Here is a 23158-nt window from a genome sequence, read left to right as displayed (position 1 = left end):
TAATCCTTGTACACAGCCACTGAAATGAAACCGAGAAACAGCATATTTTTCCCCTCTCTTTTAATCCTTTTCTTGATTTTTTTTCTGTTTTGTTTTTTTGTACCAGTGCAACCTTTTTGAATTTTGTCTTTTGTCTTTTTTCTAAACCTCAGGTCCGCTCACAAAAAAACACGATGAGTCTTCAATGAACAGACCCAGGGATGAAGGTATTTTAATTGCATGTTTTTTCCCCTCATGCTCTATTTTTCAAACTCCATGGGGGGTTGTGGTGTTTTCATCTGTGTTAATAACCATCTGAGCGTAATCACCCTATGTGCACATTACATTGTCCTGTGTTAACTGCCTTTATTAGCATACAAATCTGTCACTCCTTCTCACAGGCACGCATTTTGGTCGTATAAAAGCCACATACAAAGTATTTGTTTTTTATTCCGCCCTTGTCACAAATGCTGCGTTTTGCGTGCTTGCACGGGGAGCTAATTAACTTTCCTTGCTTGGTTGCTGTGTGGTTGATTAACCACACTCTGATGTTCTGGCTATCCAGCGTGACGCATCACTGAAAATCGATATTCAGTCCTTCTTCACCTGCGCTTTTATTCTTGGACTAAAGTTCTCGTGAATTGCTCGGCTAAATTATCGTCCTTCATAATGTTATTGGGCTCTACCCAATCCTTCATTTTTAAAGTGGGAAAAAGTGAAGGACTTCTGCATATTTCTGCCACTGTAGTATATTTTCAAGATCACTGCAGACAAGGGGAGATGCTCGCACTACACTTTACTGGTGCACCAAAATCTGTGCAGACAATTAGCGCGTGTGTTTCTGTACACGTGCCCAGGCTTACTGTATATTGCATAGTATTATACACACATACAGTGCTCCACATTTCCATTTGTGCATGTGTGTGTGCGTGCATGTGTGTCTACTTGAGTACAGCGCATGTGCAACTCAACACACGAGCGCGTGTGCTCCAGTTTGCACCTCAGTGTGTGTTTGTGTGTTTTGTATTTCAGACTCTGTGCTATTTCAGTGTTGAATTCTCCCTTCCTTGCATTTCTAATTGCTGTGGTTTAAAAAGAGACAGATGTAGCTAATCCAATTGTGTGGTTTCTTAACGGTGAAAACAGAAGGAAGGATCCATGCAGGATTGTAAAGGAGAGGAGCAGAATGATTGAATAGAGATGAAAGAAAAGAAAAAAGCTGAACACCGCGAGAGGACTGGCGAGGGCAACAGTGGGGGAGAGGAGGGGGGAAAAAACAGTCATAATGAAGACAAGTGCATTATGAAATGACATTTATAGAGCTTTGAAAGTGAGAGAGATGTGGAGAAGGAGAGAGTGAGAGGGTGGATGAGTAGGAGACTGGTAGAGCTTGACATTTATGCCGACACCTGATGGATCCTGACAGGATCAGGAGGGCTAGGGCATGGCTGAATTCCTCGCTTAATTGTTTAGGTATGGATTGGACACAGTTTCTTAAACATTGTTGTAAAACAGTAGTATTAGCGTTTTGTTGCTGGAAAGTTTTTTCTGTGAAAGTGTAGCGTCTTGGCTGTGGGTCCGGGTGCGAAAATTGTTCAAGTGCTGAGGCAGGCTGAAAACTTTTACACCCAAATCAATGAAGATTTCCATAAGGGAATGAATGAGAGAGGACCGGAGGAATGGAAAAGTGGAAAGTGGGCAGTATCTGTTGGAAACAGTAAGACATTAATGTGAGAATGCCTGTGCAGGACAAAGGTGGATATTGAGTAGGACAGTATCAGGTTAGGTGGAAATGAGAGAAGCGAATAATGTGCCAGTGTTATGGGGGCAGGAAGGGAAGACAGCCAGCTCCTTATTGGCTTTATAGGCTCAAATTTGGACTGAGTGGATCACCCTCCATCATCTCATCATTTTTGCATTTGTGTTGAGCTCCTTTCAATTGTTCCGACATGTCCCTCTCTTAAACACATTCAAATATTCCAGCTTTTTAAAACTGAAATATTGTTTGACAAAATCTCCAGAGAATGCATAGCTAGGCATTTGTATGCCTGTATCCCCCCCAAATTATGCAAATGCACACTTTTAATTGTGACTATGCATGCGCGTATGATCTTTTATTCAAAATTAATTATTATTTTTTCATTGTTATCTTTATTTTTTAAATATTAGCTTTATTAGGATAGTGAATATTTTCTCGCCTTTGTTGTTATTAGAAAAACAAGATAAGATCGGCAAAAATGGTTACACAGTCATGTGAAAAAGAAGGTTTTCACAGGACTGCCACCTTTGGCAGCAATAACTTGACCTAATCATTTTCTGTAAGACTTTATCAGTTTGTCACATCACTGTGGAGGAATTTGGGAGCTCCCTTCTATACATAGTTGCTTCACTTTATTGAGACCTTAAGGTTGTCACAGCATTTCAGCTGGGTTGAGGTCTTAGCCATTGATTCTTTTCTTTTTTCAGCCCTTCTTATGTAGATTTGCTGCTGTGCTTGGAATCATTGTCCTGTTGCGTGACACAATTGTGTTCAAGCTCTCAAACAGGTGGCCTCAAATTTGACTAGAATACTTTAGTATGCAGAGGAGTTCATGGTCAACTCAATGTCTGCAAGGTGCCCCAGGTCCTGAGGCTGCAGAACAAGCCCAAATCATTATCCGTCCACCACCATGCTTGACAGTTGGTATGAGCTCTTATGTGGTGCATTATTGTCAAATATCGCTACTTTGGTCTCATCTATCTAAAGGAAAGTTGTTCCAGAAGTCTTGTAGTTTGTTTAGATGCAGCTTCACAAATCTAAGCCACGCTGTCATCTTCTTTTTACAGTTCCTTTTAGAGTGGAGGTTTTCTCCTGGCAACCCAACAAGATATATTTGAGTCTATTTCTAATTATACTCTCATAAACGTTAACATTTAACATGTTAACTGGGGCCTATAGAGTCTGAGATGTAGCTCTTGTTTTTTGGGGGGGGGTTTTGTTGCTGTTTTGGGGAGTATTGCGCAGTCTGACCTTGGTGTGAATTTACTGGGATGTTTCTGCTTTTATAGAAGTCCTCACACTGTGCTCACGCAATTAATCAAGTGCATTTGATTAGCAGTACCAGCTATAGTACTTTGCCTTTTAATTCCTATGATACATACTTGCACATTAGTGTATATTGTTATGAATTTTGTAGCTCCAGTTATCATGCTAGCAATATTCATTTATTATGGTTTAACATTGCAACCTGCCCACATATATCTATTTTGTGGTTTAAATACCACTGCAGTATTTTGAATTACCAAGCCCCATAACTATCCCTAAGCCTTTTTTCTATTAAAAAAAGATGTCATATTAAAGATGTAATCTGTGACACAAGTAGAAAGAAAAGAATCTGTCCTTACCCATATGGAAAAGAAATAGAAAAAACTTATAAAAGACTTGCATAAGATGTGGCCTACTTCATATAGTGAATCATATAAGGCTTATTTGATTTACTCATGAAAGTGGCCACTTTCTCATTACTTTCATATATTGTTTTAGTAAGTATCCAAAACATACAAGTTTCATTTATATAATTTTTCAAGGGATCTTATATCTGTTTTCACTCTTGTATGCTTTTCATACAAGTTTCACACAAGACAGATACAAACTTTATAATATTTATAAATATCTTTTCCATATGGGTACACAACCCCAAAAAATGTAATTTGATGTTATCTTATCTTATCTTAGTTGATATATCTACAGAGATAGGTCAACATGCTTTATGTACAGGGAGAAAAGTAAAACTTTAATAGGGGTTAATGATAGATGTTGAATAGCAGTTTAACACACAGACACAACTTAGTGTCTGTTGAGGCTAAAAACTGCATTGTGTGTAGTAAGAACGAGCTGAGCTTACCGGACCTCTGCAATTTTCACCTCTGCTCGAGGCTACATTAGGCTACATTAGCTGGTGCCACGATTACATTGGCTGACACCACTGACTGAAGTTACCGTGTGTGCACAAGATGCACAGGCACATGTCTGCTAATCAGAATCAGCGATAATGTAAGAGGGGACCAATATCAAAGTATATTAACAAAAGATACAGTTTAGTGACTTATTGACAGAGATGAGGCTTAAGACACACAACAGTCAACTACAGGTCCCTATGTTAACACACCTGTCAATCAAAGCATCCATGGACTCTAACCTAAAGCCTTACTAGTATAACTACAGTGATTTATGAAAATGTACACCCACCTTTGAGTTATGAATTCACCTCCATTCAGGCAAAATATATTTTTTCCTACAAGGCTATAAATCTAATTCTTTTTTGCTGTTCATTTTACTGTGACAGTCTAAGGGGACTAAATCACTTTTGGAGCTCGCCTCAAGTGGCCATGTGAAAAACTGCAGTTTTTGGCATTTCTGGGTTGGTTTAATTTTTCAGAACCCGGGTGGTTGATCCCACTGTGGGTCTGAAAGTCATATATGAAAGCTGTAAAAACTTAACACTGCTAAATGGGGACTTTAAAAATGTAGATAAATCTCATTGCATGTATTCTCTGCTTGAGATACGGAGTGTGGCTGTGAGCGCTGCTCGTGACGCCGGCTGAAACGTCACTCCTTTCTACTGTCCTGGTGATGCCAAGATAATTGAACTTGTTTACGTATCTTCTGGGAAATCAGCCAAGGTTCGGAATACACCGGAGAAGAGAGGGGAAAAGGAGCAGCACATCAGAGTGTGCGACTCAAAGTTTTTTTTGTTTTTTTTTATTTAAAGCCAGCCTGCCTGTGTCGTACATGCTATCTATAAAACATGCCTGCATGTTTGAAGCCATACGTGCCGCTTTACCACATCCACTTGTCTGCATGTATGTATGTGTGTGAGTCTGCACGCACGACTGTGAGTGACGCACCCAAGTGCATGTGTAACCTGAGATTCAGGTGGTGATGCAGGCGGGTGTGCAAATACGTGAGTGGAATTTGTTACCACGGCAACAGGCATTCAGTGAGTCGGTGCGATGGAATGGCTGGTGCAGTTCTATTAGCGAGAAGCAGTTTCCATAGCGACTCAACATCGCAGCTGCCTATGCAAGAGTTTGTGTGTGTATGTGTGCTTGTGTGTGTCTGTGTGAATCCTGTGTGAATGTTCATTAACGCACCTCACTGTGTATGACTTGCTTTGTAACGTTTCATATTTTTTTTCCATCTATGCTATCAAATCTTATTTATTTATTTATTCTTCTTGGTGTGAAGCTCTCATGCATTTCTCTACCCCCGTCAGTTCTCTCATGCTGCCCTATTTTCATCTCCTTCCTCTGTCTCTTTCCTGCCCCCCCCCCCCCCCCCTCCCTCCTTTATCTCTCTTTCTCTCCTCTTATCTCCCCGTCTCCTCCATCTCTGAGTGCTGAAGCTCATCAGGGTAAACAGATGCTGTGGCTGTTATTTATGTTTCCACTTGGTCTGGCTTTCATACAAATTATCTACAGGCCCTGCACAGTGCAGACGCTCAGCCTAACTGGGCTGCGCTGGCAGCTCCCTCAGCCTCATCCACACTCAGACACTCAGGCCGTACCACAGACGAGGAAGGGGGTGGTGGCGAGGCACAGAGGCTGACAGAGTGAACCATAGCAACACACTGATGGACACAAAGACACCAATAACAGTGAGGGCATCAGAACTGCCTGCACCATTTGCTCCAAACATGGAGGGGAATAACAGTTTGGGAAGGTACCATCAGGGCTCAGGACAGGGGAAGCAAACATCACAGAATAAAACAGATGAACCCAGACACAAGTGTTTTGTGCTTTGTATTTTCACCTTCTTCTTTCATCAATCACAGGATGCCTGAGGTTAAAACAGTTTGCATGTGGATGTTTTTTTTTTTACTTAAATACCTAGTACTAGAACAACCACAATAGATAAATCCTTTGTTATCAGTGGATTTGTACTTTACTGTTACAAGGCAGAGGTAAAAGAAGTGTTCTTTGTTCACTCTGAACTAATAACAAGGACAAGGACACCTCTTCCTCCCCTTACCCCCAACCAGTCATGGCAGATGGCTGCCCCTCCCTCAGCTTGGTTCTGCTGAAGGTCTCTTCCTGTTAAAAGGGAGTTTTTCCTTCCCACTGTCACCAACTGCTTGTTAATAAGTGGTTTTATGATTGCTGCCGTTTACGCTCCATTATTGTAAGATCTTTACTTTCCAATATAAAGAGCCTTGAGGTGACTAAATTAAATAGTCATCGATAAATAAAATGTAATTGAACTTAATTATCCTTGTTACTTGTTTTTAGGTTAGATTTGTTTCTTATATATAGACAATTTGATTCTTCCGTTTAGTGACTGATTTTAGAGATGCTATTTCAGGAGAAAATTTCAAACCATAGCCAGGGATTAATGGAGCTGAATTTCAACTCTTTAACATTTGTTAGTGGATCAACTCTAAACTAACAAACACCTGCATTGATCTGTGCTATGCAGATATTCGGGATCGCCGTAAGAAGCCTGTGATGCTCTTCATCCATGGAGGCTCCTACATGGAGGGCTCAGGGAACATGTTTGATGGTAGTGTCCTTGCTGCCTATGGAAATGTCATCGTGGTCACTATGAACTATCGGCTTGGCGTGCTCGGTAAGTTTGATGCATCAGATATTTGATGTAACCGTTTATACATTTACAACCTTTGTTTTGGTCTGCCTCATTTCAGCTAGACCAGGCCTTGTGTGCCATGTTAAACTGTATTTAAAAATGACAGCATTCACATGCATGAAAAATAACATTCTGAAATTCTTCATACTTTACTGTGTAAACGTCTTGAGTTACACCCCATTTTTAAAATATTTTGCTTCCTATGAGCCAAAATTTACTGTAATCTGTGAAAGTAGTCATAACAAGTAGTTCTCCAGGCTTTCTGACAGTCTTTTCTTTGCTTTTTCACTCATTTTCAGTCCAGTTATTGTATTTGACCATTTTCAGAGGGGTTTTTTTTGTTAAGCAACTCAACACTGACCTATGAATGAAAATCAGAACTCTTTCTATTGTAGCCTTGTGTGTGCTAAAGAAGTCATTTCATTGTCTCCTTTACCTGCAGACACTTAGTTTCCATTTTTTTGTTGAAACATGTGAAAACTGCCAAAGATAACATAGTTTAACAGGCATAAAATAAGATTTTTACACCAGCAAAGTGATTCCCAAAGAGCTATTCACTGAAAATTTGGCATTTCTCAGCAATGTGTAAAGTATGTTGTTAAAAGAATTTTAAGGAAACTAGACAAGTAGAGGACCAAAGAAGTGACAGGCCTAAAAACCCATGGCAACAGGTCTTATGGAGTGATGATATGGAGTATGTTGAAAAATAAAATTGGTCATAACAAATACTGACTTTCAAGCTTGTTAGAATTGTGCAAACTCTGTTTTAGCACTATATACCATGTTTCCTTTTGTGTTTGCACATGTTTAATAAATCGCTGCACATATGTGCCATTTTCCTAGGAAAACATAATGAAATGGGGGTTGGCTCAATAGTTTTGCCCAGTACTGTAAATCACTGTTGAAAAAATCAGAACTCCTGTTACTGTACTCCTGTGTGCACTAAAGAAGTCCTTACATGGTCTGAGTTAATATCACAAGGTGTGTGAATTTCTATTAATGCCAGTAATGTCATAGACTGTAAAGATGCCATTTGAGTTTTCTTTCTTTTAGCAGTGTTGACATGCCACAGTAGAAAAGACATGTCGGGGAAAATGATGGCAGCATGTGTGAAAAAGAGGCAGGTATAAATATAAATACTATCTCAAAGGAGCTACAGTGTCCCATAAAAAGTAAAATAGCACACTTCTTCCTCTGTCTTTATATTTTATTCTGTTTTTTCCATATTTTTTTGTATTTTCTTCTAAAGACACACAAATATAAAAATTATGAAAAACATAAAAAGAGTAAAACAGACATGTGGCTAAAATCCAAACACGAGAACACATAATTATAAAAAGTATAATTAAAAGTGTAAGTATGTTTTATTCTTAATTAATTGATGAAGAAAACATCTTTTGAGCACAAATTAAAAAACAAAACAAAGCTCTTATTGTCCCTTTAACTTTTTTTTCACGCTTAATAGAAACCATTAGCGCTTATTTAAAAAGTGCAGGCAAATAAGTGCACAGGGCAAAAAACTTCAGTCATACAAGTCATGTTTGAGTAAGTTCTGCAGCTTTTAAGATTCTCTGAGCCATCTGCTCTTGTGTAGGAGGTACTCATTAATCTACGGCCATTTTTAAGAGCACCTCTTAAGATTAGGAAGGTTCATAAGATTAAAGTGATGTTTTGACTTGAATAGCAACTTCATGCTCTGTTTATGCACGACTATGCCCTCAGAACAAATTGAAACGTGTAATGAAATTTTAGACCACGGAACTAATTCATAAAACTGCAGTTTACAAATTAATACATTTATTAGTTGAATTGAGTTGTGGTGTAGTGTGGTGTAGAGGGCTTTCCCATGTTTGGGGTTGTAGAGGAAAGAGGATTCTGGAGGGTTTTTTTATCCAGAAGGAACCAGGCTCAGGAAACAATCTAATAAAGTTAAATAGCATGTCCTAACTGAGAGACGTGACTTAAGTGTTCTGCGTTACTACTTCAAATGCCAGTGTCTTTAAGGTTTAACCTGGATCATCCTGACAGGTACATGAGCAGCAGTATTTTTGTGTGTCCCCCCCTCTTGTTCCTCACTGGTACTGCTAAATCTAGGAAATTTAACCAACTCAAGCATTAAAGCCTAATTTCGTCTATTGCGGATGATAGAATTAGCAATGCAGTGCCTACACTATGGAAACTGTGTCTGAAAAAATGTCGGAGATATTTTTCGACAGATTATAGCTTAAAAGAACTCCATGCAAACATATCCACAGTTTCTGATGAAGTATCAGCTCATGTAGCAGAACAATAAGTTATCTAATCTAATCTTATAGACTATTCTAAGCAAAGTATATCACTGATCTTTCATCCCTAAACGGTCATATTGTGTTTCCACAAGTCTTGAAACATTCTGGCTAATCTTGGTATAATTTTGGCTACTGTTGCTCACATTTCACCAGCGACGCTATGTCTTCCTGCAGCAGGCACTTTGTATTAAAACACAAACAGGTGTATTTTCTGTTTTCTCACATCCTGGCTTTTCCTTTTTAGAGTAATTCATTAATTTTTGTATTAACATGGCTTTCTGTAAAGACGACAGCCAGGATCACAGTCTCTGTACTTCAAAAGACACAAACAACAACTTAGCGCCTTTGGTGTAACATTCAGCAACAGAAAACAGAACTGCGTCTGTTGCTGTCATTGTATTTTTGTATCAAGGGGTATTCTGTTTGTTCATTTTTATAGAGCTCATGAGCCAGTGAGTGTGGGCTGATTTGTGTGCATGTGTACGCCTAGCCCTTTTTGCTGCTGGATATCAGCGGAGTCAAGTATTTACATTTGGCGTCATCTTTTGGAGGTGTTTGCACACAGGCTCCCTGTGTCATTCATTGCGGCTGCCAGGTTGAGTAATCAGATCTTGTTTATTGCATCACGCCTGTTTCAACATATCAGGATAATGATAAACAGAGAAATGGGAGTAGTTTAGGATGGAGTCCAAGAGTTTCTGCAAGTATTAGCAGAGGGTAACGTGAGCCACACTGTTATTGACAATGCCAGCGGAGAGGCAGAGGGACAAGGACAAACTGAGAGTTAGCGAAATGAGGGCCCGGACCTGCTGCTTTACCCGCCTCAGTTTCACCTTTCTCTGCGTTCTTCCTCACAGCTGCCCGACAAATCACGATCATTAAAAAGCCGAGCCAAAAGACTGAGTTCACAATTTGGAACTGATATTGTTGCATAAAATTACAAGCTATTCCAAATGCTCTTCATTGGCATCCTCGTTTGCTTTCCTTACACTCACTTCGACCTTGGCTCCGGACCATAAAGGTAGTTGATTTACATTGACATTCTTGCTGTGATCAACATTAGAGATGTGTGAAGTGCACTCATGTGTTGTACAGAACCTCCACACATAATCATTAAAGTACATGCAAGATGCACATAGATAGAGGTGGAGATAGATCCTGCTGAGTGATTATGACGCAGTGTCCTCGATTCCTTTAACGTTGTTGAAAATTTTGGTATGTGGGCGAATGTGTGCTCTCTCACTCTGACTCTCAGATATGCTTTAAATGGGTTACTGTACTAAGGCGATAATCCTTGTGTGTATGTGTGTGTGTGTGTGTGTCTTTTTGCATGTTTTGTGTGGCACGAGCATGTATGCATTTTTGTCTGTGTGCACACCAAGTCCTTCTTTTGCACGTGATAGAGTGTGTGTAGGCAATTGGTTGCGTGCCATGCGTAAAATATATATATGAATAATGCACCATCCATCTGCAATTTTAATAGCACTCCTCACTGACACTGTGCATTTGAGTCACAGTGAGAAACACAGGCATTTGGTATTTTAATAGTTTTACATTCTTATCTTAAGTATTATCCCGTACTTACACTCACAGGAGCTTACACATGCCAACCTCATTTCATACAATGTCTGCGCCTTTAAAAGAGTGATAGGGAGTCAGGAATAGGGGAAGCAGAGAGTGCAGGAAACAGAGACAGATGAGCGAGGGAGAATCATGGAGAGACAGTGAGGGAAAAGGAAACAGAAGGGGGGAGATGGGAGCAGTCTAAAAATAAACCTTCAGAAATGCTTTTTTAAATCTGCAGTGATGCAAAGTATTCATTCGAACAAACCCTCCTGCATTGTGACCGCAGCAGCCTTGCACATGACTTAATGGTTTCATTATAGTACAACACGTGCATCTGTCAATTTCCAGCAAATTATATACTTTATGGATTTATAATATTAATTTATCATATGCCTCGTTGTGGTGGAATAAAATGGGTGAACCAGAAGAAAATGTCTGCAGCACACAGCCCGGTTCAGAGGTTCAGTGACAGTTGTGATTTGAGATCGCAGCTAAGCTCACCTTCTCCTACCTTCCTCCTGCTCCAGGCCCAGAGAGCGTTCTGATTTGTGTTGCATAGCCATCTGTTTAGACTAATTAACTAATTAACTAATTAATGAACTCTGGGGAAAGGCCCACCATCGTGGGCTCTGAGAGTGAGAACATTTTTCACCGCAGGAAGAGAGATGAAACGCTTCTTCTGGAAACATTTCTCTGCGCTTTCTTCCCAATTTCAGCTCTTTACTTGCAAGTAAGCAAGTAACCTATTTAGGAGCAAATTCCACCATGTTTAATAATCTTGTTCACAGCATAAAAATGTTGTATGTATATGATTTAAAGTTGCTTGAAAACATGGTAAATTTGATGTAAATTCCCTGAAAATTGTGTTTTGTGTGTGCTGCCACAAAAAAAACATTCAAGTTTTTCATATACTCATCATATATCATATACTTGTGTCAATTTGAGATAAGTTTGTCTGTCACAATAGCAGAAATGTAGGAGTCTCTAGTAGTACTTGTAGAATTACACAGATTCTGAATACGCTATTTTGATACCACAGTAAAAAAAAAATCCTATGTACTTACACACAAGCTTCTTTATAACAAAATAGTTTTAAATTCCTGACACAGTGGTGTCAGACCATTTTTTTAAAATGTTAGCAATATATTTTGTTGGCAGAAGACAGACTGAAATGTTAGAACAGGTGCTGAGTAGCTTGCTAACGTTAGTACAAGGTATACATTAGCTTAAACTACGCTAGTTTATTATAAAAGCTAGTTACATTAGTTTGTATAATGTTTGCTATTTTAAAGTTACAGTTCATTAGCTTATTGATGTTTTGTATCAGAAAAGGTTGCTTGTTAAAGATTTAATTGGTAACACATGTACAAATGGACACTGAACTGAATAATACTAATGCTCAAAGAGAGATATCTGAAACCACTTACAGTACCACAGTAGTATAGCATCAAATCAGTCATTTTACAGTTTAAGCTAGCAGTCTTTACTAATGTTTTTATCTCTTGCGTTTTTGAATTACATGTGTATTAAATACAAAAAAATATATAATTAACTCCTAAATGGTTGATTCTGTTCATCCGGACATAGCATTTTCAGTGGGAGAAACACTATGTCACCCATCCGACTGACTTCTTCGGTCTCAGCTGACTGCAGGTTTCCCCAACTTTATGAAAAGTACATTTGCACAATGACTGAAGCTAGCCCACTGAATGAATAAAATAGGTTGTGAGGTCAGTTCCTTGATCATTAATAAGCAAATTGTAATGACCATTGATCACAGTATAACTCTTTAAAATGCTCTACTAATCTTACCCAGAAATGAAAAGAATATCCTTACTTTGTATTTATAATTACAAAATGCAGAGAAACACATTCATAATGTCTTCAACTGTATTATGCTTAGTTGGGTTGTTAATTAATTAGAGACTGGTAGGTAAAAATGACGTATCCAAAAATGATGTGCTCATGTACTCTGTTTTTGACACTCCTGTAAGCATCATTTTATCTTTTATTTAATATGCTTAATTTTAAAATCTTGTGCATTGAAAACATTTTTAGTAAAAGTCAAGTCAAACAGTGTCAGTGCATCCATAAATAGTGCTTAGCTCAGTCAGCCTTCGGAATCACTTTACATTGTGTTGCCTGTTGTTCTCAAACACATCCTTTTAAATATGACATAAACAGTATTTTTAGCCAGTGCTGTCAATTAACTTCAGCATGCTGCCTTCTCACAACTCAGCTCCTCTCTAAATACAAATAAAACACACCTCCCACTCTTTGCATCTAGACAAAGTCTTCTCGCAACCCTCATTTTCTTTTTTCTTTTTGCCTGGTGATGGTGCATTCACTGTAATAACAGAATCAAAAACTAACATTATCTGTTTGTGAGTAGATTCAGCTATAAAATCCTCTATCTACACTCTACAAATTACATATTTTTTAATATTTCACATTTCGTGTTATTTTTGTTCCTTTACAGAAATTGCAACAGTGTGTTTAATGCTTTGCTTGCCATGTGGACATCATTTATAATGTGTATTATAACGTGCATGAGGCTCACATGGATCAGTAGACAGAGACAGTTTTCAGTGAACCCTAAGGACTTATAGGCATGTTGACTGAAACTGACACCAATCTGTGTCGCAGGCTGATAGCCAAATACACAGCTGCACCAATCAAATAACAGAAGGATCATTTATGCAGCTCCCCTTACTTGATGCTCTACAACCTACATGCCACACATAAGGGACCTTAAATTGTCCAGGTCTCAAGTGTACCTAAATTTCAATCGATTATGACTGATTATGATGTTTTAACCATCCAAAGTAGACTAACTATGAGCTACAACACTGTAAAACAATGGCATGTTCTCCTGTAAAAACCACAGGTCTGTATGAGATCAAGCTTGTTTTTTTTTTTTTTTTGGAACTAATCTACCCAGAATCCAGCTACATCTCTGATTGCTGCAAACATAGTGAATGTGAAACTTTAGAAGCCACAAGAGCGGTGTACCCTACACATATTACCAAATATATTCAAGCATATTATTTTACAGGACTACAATAATGAGAAACGATTGAATTCCAGAAGCTCAAATGTGGCTTTCTGCGTAATGTGGGATTTCAAAGCATCTGCAATGTATTTTGGGATGAGTATTTCTTTCACACGTATTACAATCACACAGTAATGATGTGTCTTTGCCCTTTTCTTGTTTTCCTTTTTTTTTTACATTTTATTTTACAATCAAATCAAATCTTTTTATGGTTATAATTCACTTCATAGTTGATTGGCTTGGTTCAAGACATTTATATGTGTGTTTTTTTTGGGGGTTTTTTTAAACGAGGAGTAAATTCACTTACAGAACTGGAGCGCTTAAAAAAGTGGGCAGTCACTGTTGTGCTCCGCTTTCTGGTGTATGCAGCAGAAATCTATTCCTCTGTTTGTATCCTGTAGATGTTTATGATATAACATCAGAGATATTCAAGCTGTGTCTTTGCTCACAGTTTTTCTGAATTTAAATCTGAGATTTTAAGACTGTGTGTCTCTCCTCCCTTGGAGGAATTCAACAAGTAAGAATGGAGGAACATTTTCTGGCAGTGAAAGACATTATTCACACATTTTTTTCTTTTCAGGGTGATTTACACATTTCAGATAAAACTTCGCTCCAGTGTCTATTATCAGTATTAACTCGTGATTTCAGTATAGAATTAACTGTAAAACTAACTGAGATATTTTTAATACTGGCGAAATGTAAAAAAGGTTCATTTATTTAAATAATTTAAATGCCCCTTTACATGACAGATAGATCTCGGTTGATGGCAAGATTTTTCATTCAGCTTGATGAATCTGTCCCCGTTTTGTGCCATAATTGGTGTTAGCATTCATTTGTGTCATCTACTCAGTGCTAAAGCCTTAATCTAACTGTTAACTAATAGTGGAGGCAGTGATTAAAGTGAAATATCCTCATTTAAATACCATTATGCGTAAGTAAATGTAAAATTACATAAATGTTTGCCAATCACTTGGGCACCTGAACTGCCATATTAAGAGGCTGAGTGGATACATGTAACAAGTATGATTAATGACTCCATATCATTAATTAAAATAGCTTCATGTCTGCAATATTAGCCCTGTGATTAAAATTGCGTCCCCTCTGCAGACAAGGCTCTGTTTCGAGACTCTTAATTCATTTAATTTGACTTGATTTTTTATTCAGGCAGGCTGCAGTTTTCATGAGCAATCAGGCGTTTCTGAAACAGAACTTTGAAAAGCTTTGAAAAGTCTTGGGAGTCAGCGTGATGTTTGAACCGCTGCTTTTCAAATTTGCATGGCAGCCTGGTGTTATTGCACGGCACGGTGCCATTTGAGTGGACAGTTGTGAGGAAAAATTGAACGAGATAAGTAAGGTAATAAATACAATGACATCAGAGGCCTATGGGCGGTGTACTGAAATAACATTAGTTCAGTGGAAGTGGAGCCCAATTGCGTTATAATTTCATTTCTGGGTATACTTGACATACAGAATGATGCATAATTGAAACGGACCTGCCAGCTAGTCTTCAAATCAAACCCTTGGTGCCGACAAGGAGACTTAACAGATTTGTGTAACCAAAAAAAAAGAAAAAAAAGATAATCCAGCAAGAATGTGCAAGAGGTGAACTACAATAGCATCTCTCTGAGTTAAAGAATTTTCTATTGTGATTTTCTCCTGTCATATTAATCTACTGTTACATACACACATAGCAGATAATCCCCGACTCCGGTGCACAGTATTGAGTGATCCAATCCACTCTATTCCGCTCATCTAAACAGAGTCTTCAGTGTGCAAGAGACATTCACCATCTGCTAAGCGTTTTTTTCCCCCGCTCCTTTTTTTGTATAATAATGCCTCTACCTGTGCTTGATTAATTTCGTGACTCACATATACAGAGACAAGAACACTTTGTTTCCTCTTTTCAATCACCTTTCCTGTGTGTATAAAAAAAAATCAACATCTTTCCTCTGAATGTAGACATCTCTGATCATCTCCTGTGTGATGTCACAATGAAATTATATAATTCGTCCTTCGCTATATTCCTCTCTACTGTCTGTCAGTTAACATCTGACAGTAGCTTTGGGCAATATTTGGTTTAATACCTGTTTCATGTCTTTCTTTCTTTTTTTCCCTTTTTTAATCCTTCACCCTCAACTCCATCCCCCTCCCTCTCCTATTGTTCTTTCTTCTCTGTTCACAGAAATATGTTCAGTGACCTACTACAGTTATTCCGTTCAGTCCTATAAATTACTCTGCAGATGTTCCTATCTCTGTAAAGCAATAATATGGCTGAGCGTAGTTTTAGGGCTAAAATGTGTGAATGGCTTTTACAAATATGGGTGACAACAGAGGATGTTCTGAATGGTGCAGTTCATTAAATAGAGAATTAGAGGAAAGACACAACATACCAATAACAATCTCTTTGTGTTGGTCTTTGTTTTTTTTTTGTATCTTGTCCTAAAATGAATAAAAGTCCAGCTAATGCAAATATTTCATCCTGTTGTAGACACAATATGATGTCTATTGGGAATAATAGCTTTTATAATGACCCTCCTCATTGGCATACATTAGAGAAAGAGTAGATGCATTATGGAAAGAACTTTTGGTAACAATCCCAGAGGTATTGGAAGCTCCAGTTATTATCATACAGTTTGTTTTTAAATTTCCCTCCATGGTTTCCTCACTCCTCCTCTGTTTCTCTTTCATCCATTCACTTCACTGTCTTCATTCTGTATCTTTAGAGGTTGATGACTCTCCTCACAGTTCCTTGGCTGCTACCTAAAGCAAGTGTTGAATATGCATGAGTTCAGCCTCATAAACTGCTGTTCTCAGCGCTAAAGTCAGTAGGAAACCCAACTCAGCAGATGGGAGGGGTGTGGGTGGTGGATCAGAAAGAAAACTTACTGAAAGAGAAAGAAAGGAGAGGAGGGAACTTGTTTGACTTATCTTCAATGGTGGAAGATAAACCGAATTCCCTCCCTTCATGTCGGCCTTTCAAAGAGAGCGGTACTAGAGCTAGCATGCTAGCGCATACTGTGAAGTTGCCTGCATGTGCATGCACTGACTTTGGAGTTCATGTGCATTTGCATGCTGCTGTTTGCGTACTTGAATATGGAAGTGCTTGAATGTGGGTATCCGAGTGCCTTCGTGAGTGCCTGTCCATTTCATTTTGCCTGAAGTCCTAGACAGTTGCCAGGCAACTGTGGCAGGCAGCTCAGCACTTGGCTGGGCAGGAGACACTTCCACATGCCCATGGTTTTGATAAGCGGCACAGATCAGTGGTAATATGTTACCAGGTCAGAGCCACATAAGGCTAAGAACCAGTCAATTGCTGGGATGATGCAAGGATAATACAATTACATAGTAACATGTGAACTATATCTTGATTAGTGGGGTTAATCCTTTCAAAGTAATATTTCTGCTACAGCACTGAGACATGATTTCTGTTTTTTAATAATCCATCCAACACTAAACACTGCACTATAGAGACAGGCAGCAGCTGTGGTTTCTTATAAATTTGGTAATCCAATTATCTCTAGATTACAGTTTAATCATACTTTTTTTCTTTTCAAAATCGTTATCACATTACAGCCATTTCATAACAAACATTATTGCCTGCTCAAGACGAGGTCACTCTTTGAGGTTGCATATTCTTTGCTTACTTTGCTGATTGCAGTGGCTTCTACGTGTTTTCTTTGAATGTGAAATATCCTGTCACAGCATTTGAGGATTAAATTCAAAAATAAAAATGAATGAAAAAACTTTTTAATTAATGTTCATTACAAGTCAAATGTTGACTTTAAGTTAACATAGATTTTTACTTTTTGTAAGCTATGATAAATTGACACATCAGCTGTCATCATGGCTGGAATTTGCACTTTTTGTCCAAGGCAAACAGTCATATTGAAAGAAAACCCCCAAAAGTCAGCAAAATAACTGTGCACTCTGTAATGTGAATCACAATTAAGCCGGGTTAACCCAACACGACACTCCAGGCTTCAAGTGCTTGTTGACTGTAGTGTAAGTACAGTGAAGAGTGTGGAATGAGAGTTGTGTTGTGTCACACTGACTGTAGTAGAAAGGTCAATTTGGCAGGTTATCATCACCACCGTCATCATGGCTGCTGTTACCTTCATCAGCATCGCCATCACTTTCATTAATAATCATCAACAACAAAACTTAATTTGCTATTTAACACACTTGAAAATGTGCTTTGTCTGTTCCTACCATCTGTCCCTTTGTACTGAGCTATACAGCTGTACCACTTTTTTTTTTACAAACTGCCCTTTAACTCAGTTTCTTATACGGTGTGTTTCTTTTGTCCGCATGAGAAAACATCTAGAACGGGAATTTAGTTCACTAACAATACTGCTTCAGGAGAAAGTATTATAACACAGTTTATGTAGACACACTGAGGCTGTGACCTTGTATATGGTTGCATACGCAAGGTTATGCTGTGCATTGCCCTGCGACGGTAAACATTTATTCAGCCACTATGCACGTTTAGGTGACATACTGTACAAACAATCTAGGATCCATGTGCAGCAGGGAGGTGGAAAACATGCCAATGCAATGTCATGAAACCAAAAATGGTTATTTTCAGTGTTCAGTTGCTGGAAACCAGAAAAATAATTGTTATTTTGGGTGTGACAGTCACCAGTGGCTTATCCAAAGCAATTCACGGTTTACTACACTTCACCTTTGACAGTCGTCTGTCGGTTTTTGGCAAGGTAATTTGAAACTTGATGCTGGGAGCATCGCATCACAGACCAAACAATGTTTGTCCTGGAATTAGTAATAAATCTGGAGCTCTGTCCTAAATCAGAGCAAAAGCCAAGAAGCAACAATATGTAATAACAGCTTTTTCTGCACAAGTTACGGTGTGCAGATGCCCAGATTCTGGTTACATATTTGTACCATTGTACACACATCTTTTCACAGATGTTAGTTGTTCGTAACATCTGTGAAAAGATTTTTTTCTCAAAAATAGGCCAGATAGACTGTTGTCTTCTATTAAAGATGACTGGAGTGACATTGCACATCAGACTGCTTACTGAAACACTGATCACAGAGAACGATGTTTGTACTGTTCCCCTGAAAAAAAAACCATAGCAACAAGGTTCATTGTCTTAACTTGAAAGGTGCACATATTCCTCTCATTTCAGTGCAAAGTCCAGGATTGTGGCCAGTAGTTTGCTCTGGTCACTTTGTGCAGTTTAAAACCGCTAAAAAGGGTTTTACATGTAGCCCAGAAGTTCCCAGTCATCTCGATTTGTGTCCAGCCTCCTGGTACATTTTGATGATGTTGCTCAGAAACCCATTTGAGACTTGGCTGCATTATGTAAAGTAGCATGTGATCAAAAACTAGTCATCTTTATTGAACTATATATGGACTGTCTCAGAGTGTAAAGCAAGCGCCAATCTGGAAAGCCAACCAGCGGATGGGGTTATTTAGGTCTGATGGTTGCTTTCGTATAATCCAGCAGGTGAAGTCACAAATTATTGTCGGATAGAAGCAGAGAGCTCCATTTTCCTTAAAGATTTCCTGTGGATGTGTGAATACTTGAATGCTTAAGATAGGCACATTCAATGACTAGCTGTATGTGTAAGCAAAGTCATACCATTTTAAAACGTAAATCAAAGTCATACTTTCGTTTGGATGAAGCCAAATGACCCAAAAACTCTGGGGACACGTTTTAGTTCATTTAGACTACCCTTTAGTATTATGCTAGCCTTCATTTTTCTCTCAGTCAAATTCAGGGATGACAAACTCATTTTACATTGTGGGAAACATAGAGCCCACTTTAATCTTAAGCGGGCCAGACCAGTAAAGCCGCCCTTTCTGTCAGTGGAAAGAACTTTAATCTTTAGATATCCTAATATAAGAAAAATAAGTGAATTCTTACAGTTTTTCTACAGAAATGAAGAGAAATGCTGCTCTGTTTGGTGAAAGACATCCAGTCCAGGGAGCTGGGTTGGAGTCTTTCCTGGGTGGATTTTGGCCCCTGGGCCTTATGTTTCGAACCCCTGGTCTAACTAGAACAAAGCACCCTGGGGCTTTTGAAAGCTTTTCCTTGACCTCTCCCTGACCTCTGACACTTTTGTCCCTTCCCAAGTGCTTGTGCCCCAACTGCCCTTGGCCCCATACCTTAAAGCTCTATTATTATTGTTATAGCTGTTATTATAACTATTTGAATAGTGAATCTGGAAGGGATACACTTTCGTGTAGAAAAGGCTGTGTTGAGCTGGCTATGACCTAACAGAGGTACATACATTCTTAATGACAGAGAACATCTGACATATTAGAGGGTTGCCAAATTAGAAAGATAACTCTAAAAGTCTTTTTTAAAGCCTCCTCAGTCTTCATGTTCACATTTTAAGTTGCAAGTTTTGACAATTTGAGCCTTGCAATTGGAAATCGGAAAAGCCTAGAGCCATGAGAGCTTTACTGCCTCATTCATGCTTCGAGTCCAGCAAGTCCCTCTGAGTTCTTTCCTTGACAATTGATGTTAAAGTGGTGGACACTAAAGATCCCGCCTCCAGATGATCGACCTGCTCATTTTGATTAGTTTAGCCAGGCAAGGCTTTGCTTTGATGTCTCAGGCCTGGTTTTCAAAGACTGGTGTTTTAATTCTTGAATGAACAGTCCTGGCTTGAAAATGGGTTATTATCATTCTAATATATCAAAGCCAACACATTTGCCACATTGCAAGTGTTGTAAAACTTGTTACCGGTTAAACATTACATCTTATGGGCTGGTTTTACCTCGTCTTATGTTAGAAAGGCAGCACAGGGTTCAGAACACCAAGAGATACATCTCAATGGTCCAAGGATCTCATTTAAAAAAGGTTTATGTGCTGAAATGCCAAAAATGATTTCTGCAGAAGAGGCATAGTGTATATTAAAATAAAATAACAGTATTCCCTTGATATATTTGATGTATTACAATCCACAATGCAAAGCATCTCACACATGTTTATGCATCATATTGTGATTTTGTAGTGATGGTGGCATTCTCCTGTGGTAGGACTCAGGGCATACAGTGGAACAATTATCTTATTCTTGTTTTATAGTACTGCTGTTACGTCTGCTTGGTAGGCGCTTGCCTTCAGACTGCCTTCAGAGTGAGGGGTTTTCAACCTTTGCAAACATGGTCTCGTGCAAGCCTCCAAAATCTCAACACCTCATAGATCAGCTGTACGTAGATGAGATGCTGAGTGGTTGACAAGTGGACTGGAGCAGGGAAGGGAGTTCACCAGTTATCGGACAAGCTTAAAGCAAAACATCAAAAGTTAAAAATACAGCAGAGCACAGACGATGGCTGCAGTGGACACGTTTCATTGTTTTTTAACACTCAGTTTCACTTCAGCTCTTCATATGTTATGACTTTGCTCTTCTTCTGACATGTTTGAACAGCACAAGTAAGAGTAGCCCACAGGCTGGTTTTACCACAAACTTTGGACACTGTGTCCATTTGGCAGCAGATGCTCACTGCAGGTAGACGGGCTGTCCATAGCTCCCTGCGGTCTACTAAGGCACTGCCAACAGGGAACCATGTTCAGCCCATTAAGCTGTCATTGGCTTTGTTTACAGACTCTAAGTTAACACAGTGCATATGGGCAGGTGGTGATGCTGTACCAGGCTCAGTGTGGATAGGTCAGTGTATTCACACTGAGTATATAATACAGTAGGTATCATAACAGTGCAGTCTGCATGCATCATGAAGTCTTAGCAAAGTGGCTTTTAAGTGTTATTAAAAAAGTTATAACATTGCACTAACAGGATTTTTTTAACACTAATAAGTTAGCAAGCTGGCTTCCAGACTCAGCCTGAACTGAGATCCATGTTTCAGTGATAACAGTCACTGACACAGAGTGACCAGTGGCACCAAATAACTACATTATCCTACAGGGTAATTTACTGTTTGCTAACAGTGTTGTGGAGAAAACAGTCAGAACAGAGAGCGACCACATTAGCATGACGAGATAGCTGAGCATCTTTGTTTGCCGCAGGTTACCGACTTGCACGGTCAGCCATTTTCTGTCCTTTTTTTTCCTAAGAATTCACTCCAAATTAGCCCCACTTTACATAATTGAGATCAAAACAGCCTTGTGCCTTATATGACCCTTAGATCTAAGCCATAATAAAACTCTCTCTCCATAAAGCTTGCCTCCCGGTATTAGTTATAGGCAACAATAGGAAATTGTATTTATTCACAGGAAGCGCCTGAGTAAATACTGCTAAGCAGAGCTGGCCAAATCAAAGTCGGGTGAACATGCTTGAACACGATTTTCTTTTTCAGTACATCTTCCACCTCTACAGCCACAGCTCTGAGAAGTGTGCAGTTAACTGAAATCATTTTTAGTTGTTTCACGGGTATTGAAGTCATCCAAACAGTGGAAAAATTGAAATGCTACATTTGTTACGGAGTGAAGCTGCTTGAAACACATGTAAAGTACTTTAATTCACTCTCATAAGAACAGAGCTTTGTGTGTGTGTGTGTGTGTGTGTGTGTGTGTGTGTGTGTGTGTGTGTGTGTGTGTGTGTGTGTGTGTGTGTGTGTGTGCGTGTGTGTGTGTGCGTGTGTGTGTGTGCGTGTGTGTGTGTGCGTGGGTGTGTGTGTGTGTGTGTGTGTGTGTGGCATTTTGTTCAGTTTATTTTATCTTGTTGTGGGTGTGCACCAACTGTGTAAATGTGTGTCCTGGAAGTAGGTGAAACATGCCTTCTGTTGCTCTCCTCCTCTCTGCTGACAAGTTCTCTTAACTGTGTTGTATTTTCAGCGTGGGTATTAAAAATGAGTAATTTGGCAAGCTTTCTGTGTGAAATCTCCACAGACTTGAAGTGAGTTGGAGGCTTAGAAGTTCCTGACAATGACAGGATGCCATCTTCTGTTTGTGTGGGACACGGAAAAAACATATACACATATCCCGTCTCTTTAAATCGGGCCCTGATCCTTCATTTGGGAAAATCTATGTTTTTTCATTCATTTCCTGTCTGTATTTGTTCTAATTTGCCCTGCAGGGTTTCTGTGCACCGGGGATCAGTCTGCTAAGGGGAACTATGGCTTGTTGGACCAGATCCAGGCTTTGCGTTGGCTCAATGAAAACATCGGCCACTTTGGAGGAGACCCAGAGAGAATCACAATCTTTGGCTCTGGAGCTGGTGCCGCCTGTGTGAACCTTCTCATCCTCTCCCACCACTCCGAGGGTAAGGTTCTTTCCCTGTCCTTGACCGATTAGTAGTCACATACTCCACTCAAAGGGGATTAATATTTCAGGACAGTGTGTGGGTAATGTATTTCTTTACAGAGCATGTTGGTGCTTTTCAGTGAGAAGCCTAAAGCAGATAAAAATGCACTGCAGTATTATTCCTACAAAGAAAGGGATTCAGAGATGAGTCACTTACAGTTTGGGGCATTATGGTATTATTTCAATAATAAACTCCAAAGATCAAGTAATTTGAAAGAAAACGAGGTTGTGAATCCGGACAGTTCTGGAGTTGACAGATGGTTTTAGACAGTAGGTTTTTGCTCTAAAACCATTACTCCCCTTGGGACAAAAATCCTTTAGTAATTCCAAATAACATCATTCCACATGAAACTACAGTCACTAAAAAAGCACTGAGATGAATGAGTGTGTCTTCTTATCACTTTTGTCAAATTGGGCTTTT

The 23158-nt window shown here is 39.1% G+C and overlaps 1 protein-coding gene across 2 annotated transcripts in view; it reads left to right on the top strand.

Annotated features, from left to right (window-relative positions):
* The window catches only part of nlgn2b (neuroligin 2b), a 70076-nt gene that overhangs the window by 36105 nt on the left and 10813 nt on the right, over positions 1–23158 (top strand). For both annotated transcript variants that reach the window (XM_063485294.1, XM_063485293.1), the window contains exons 3-5: positions 153–206; positions 6434–6583; positions 22511–22696. In XM_063485294.1, the coding sequence (XP_063341364.1) occupies positions 153–206; positions 6434–6583; positions 22511–22696 (390 nt within the window). The remainder of the gene's footprint in view (positions 1–152; positions 207–6433; positions 6584–22510; positions 22697–23158) is intronic.

The sequence above is a fragment of the Pelmatolapia mariae genome, linkage group LG10_11, assembly GCF_036321145.2.
Source record: "Pelmatolapia mariae isolate MD_Pm_ZW linkage group LG10_11, Pm_UMD_F_2, whole genome shotgun sequence".
In the NCBI taxonomy this organism is placed as follows: Eukaryota; Metazoa; Chordata; class Actinopteri; order Cichliformes; family Cichlidae; genus Pelmatolapia; species Pelmatolapia mariae.
This window is presented reverse-complemented; position numbering and strand designations above follow the sequence as displayed.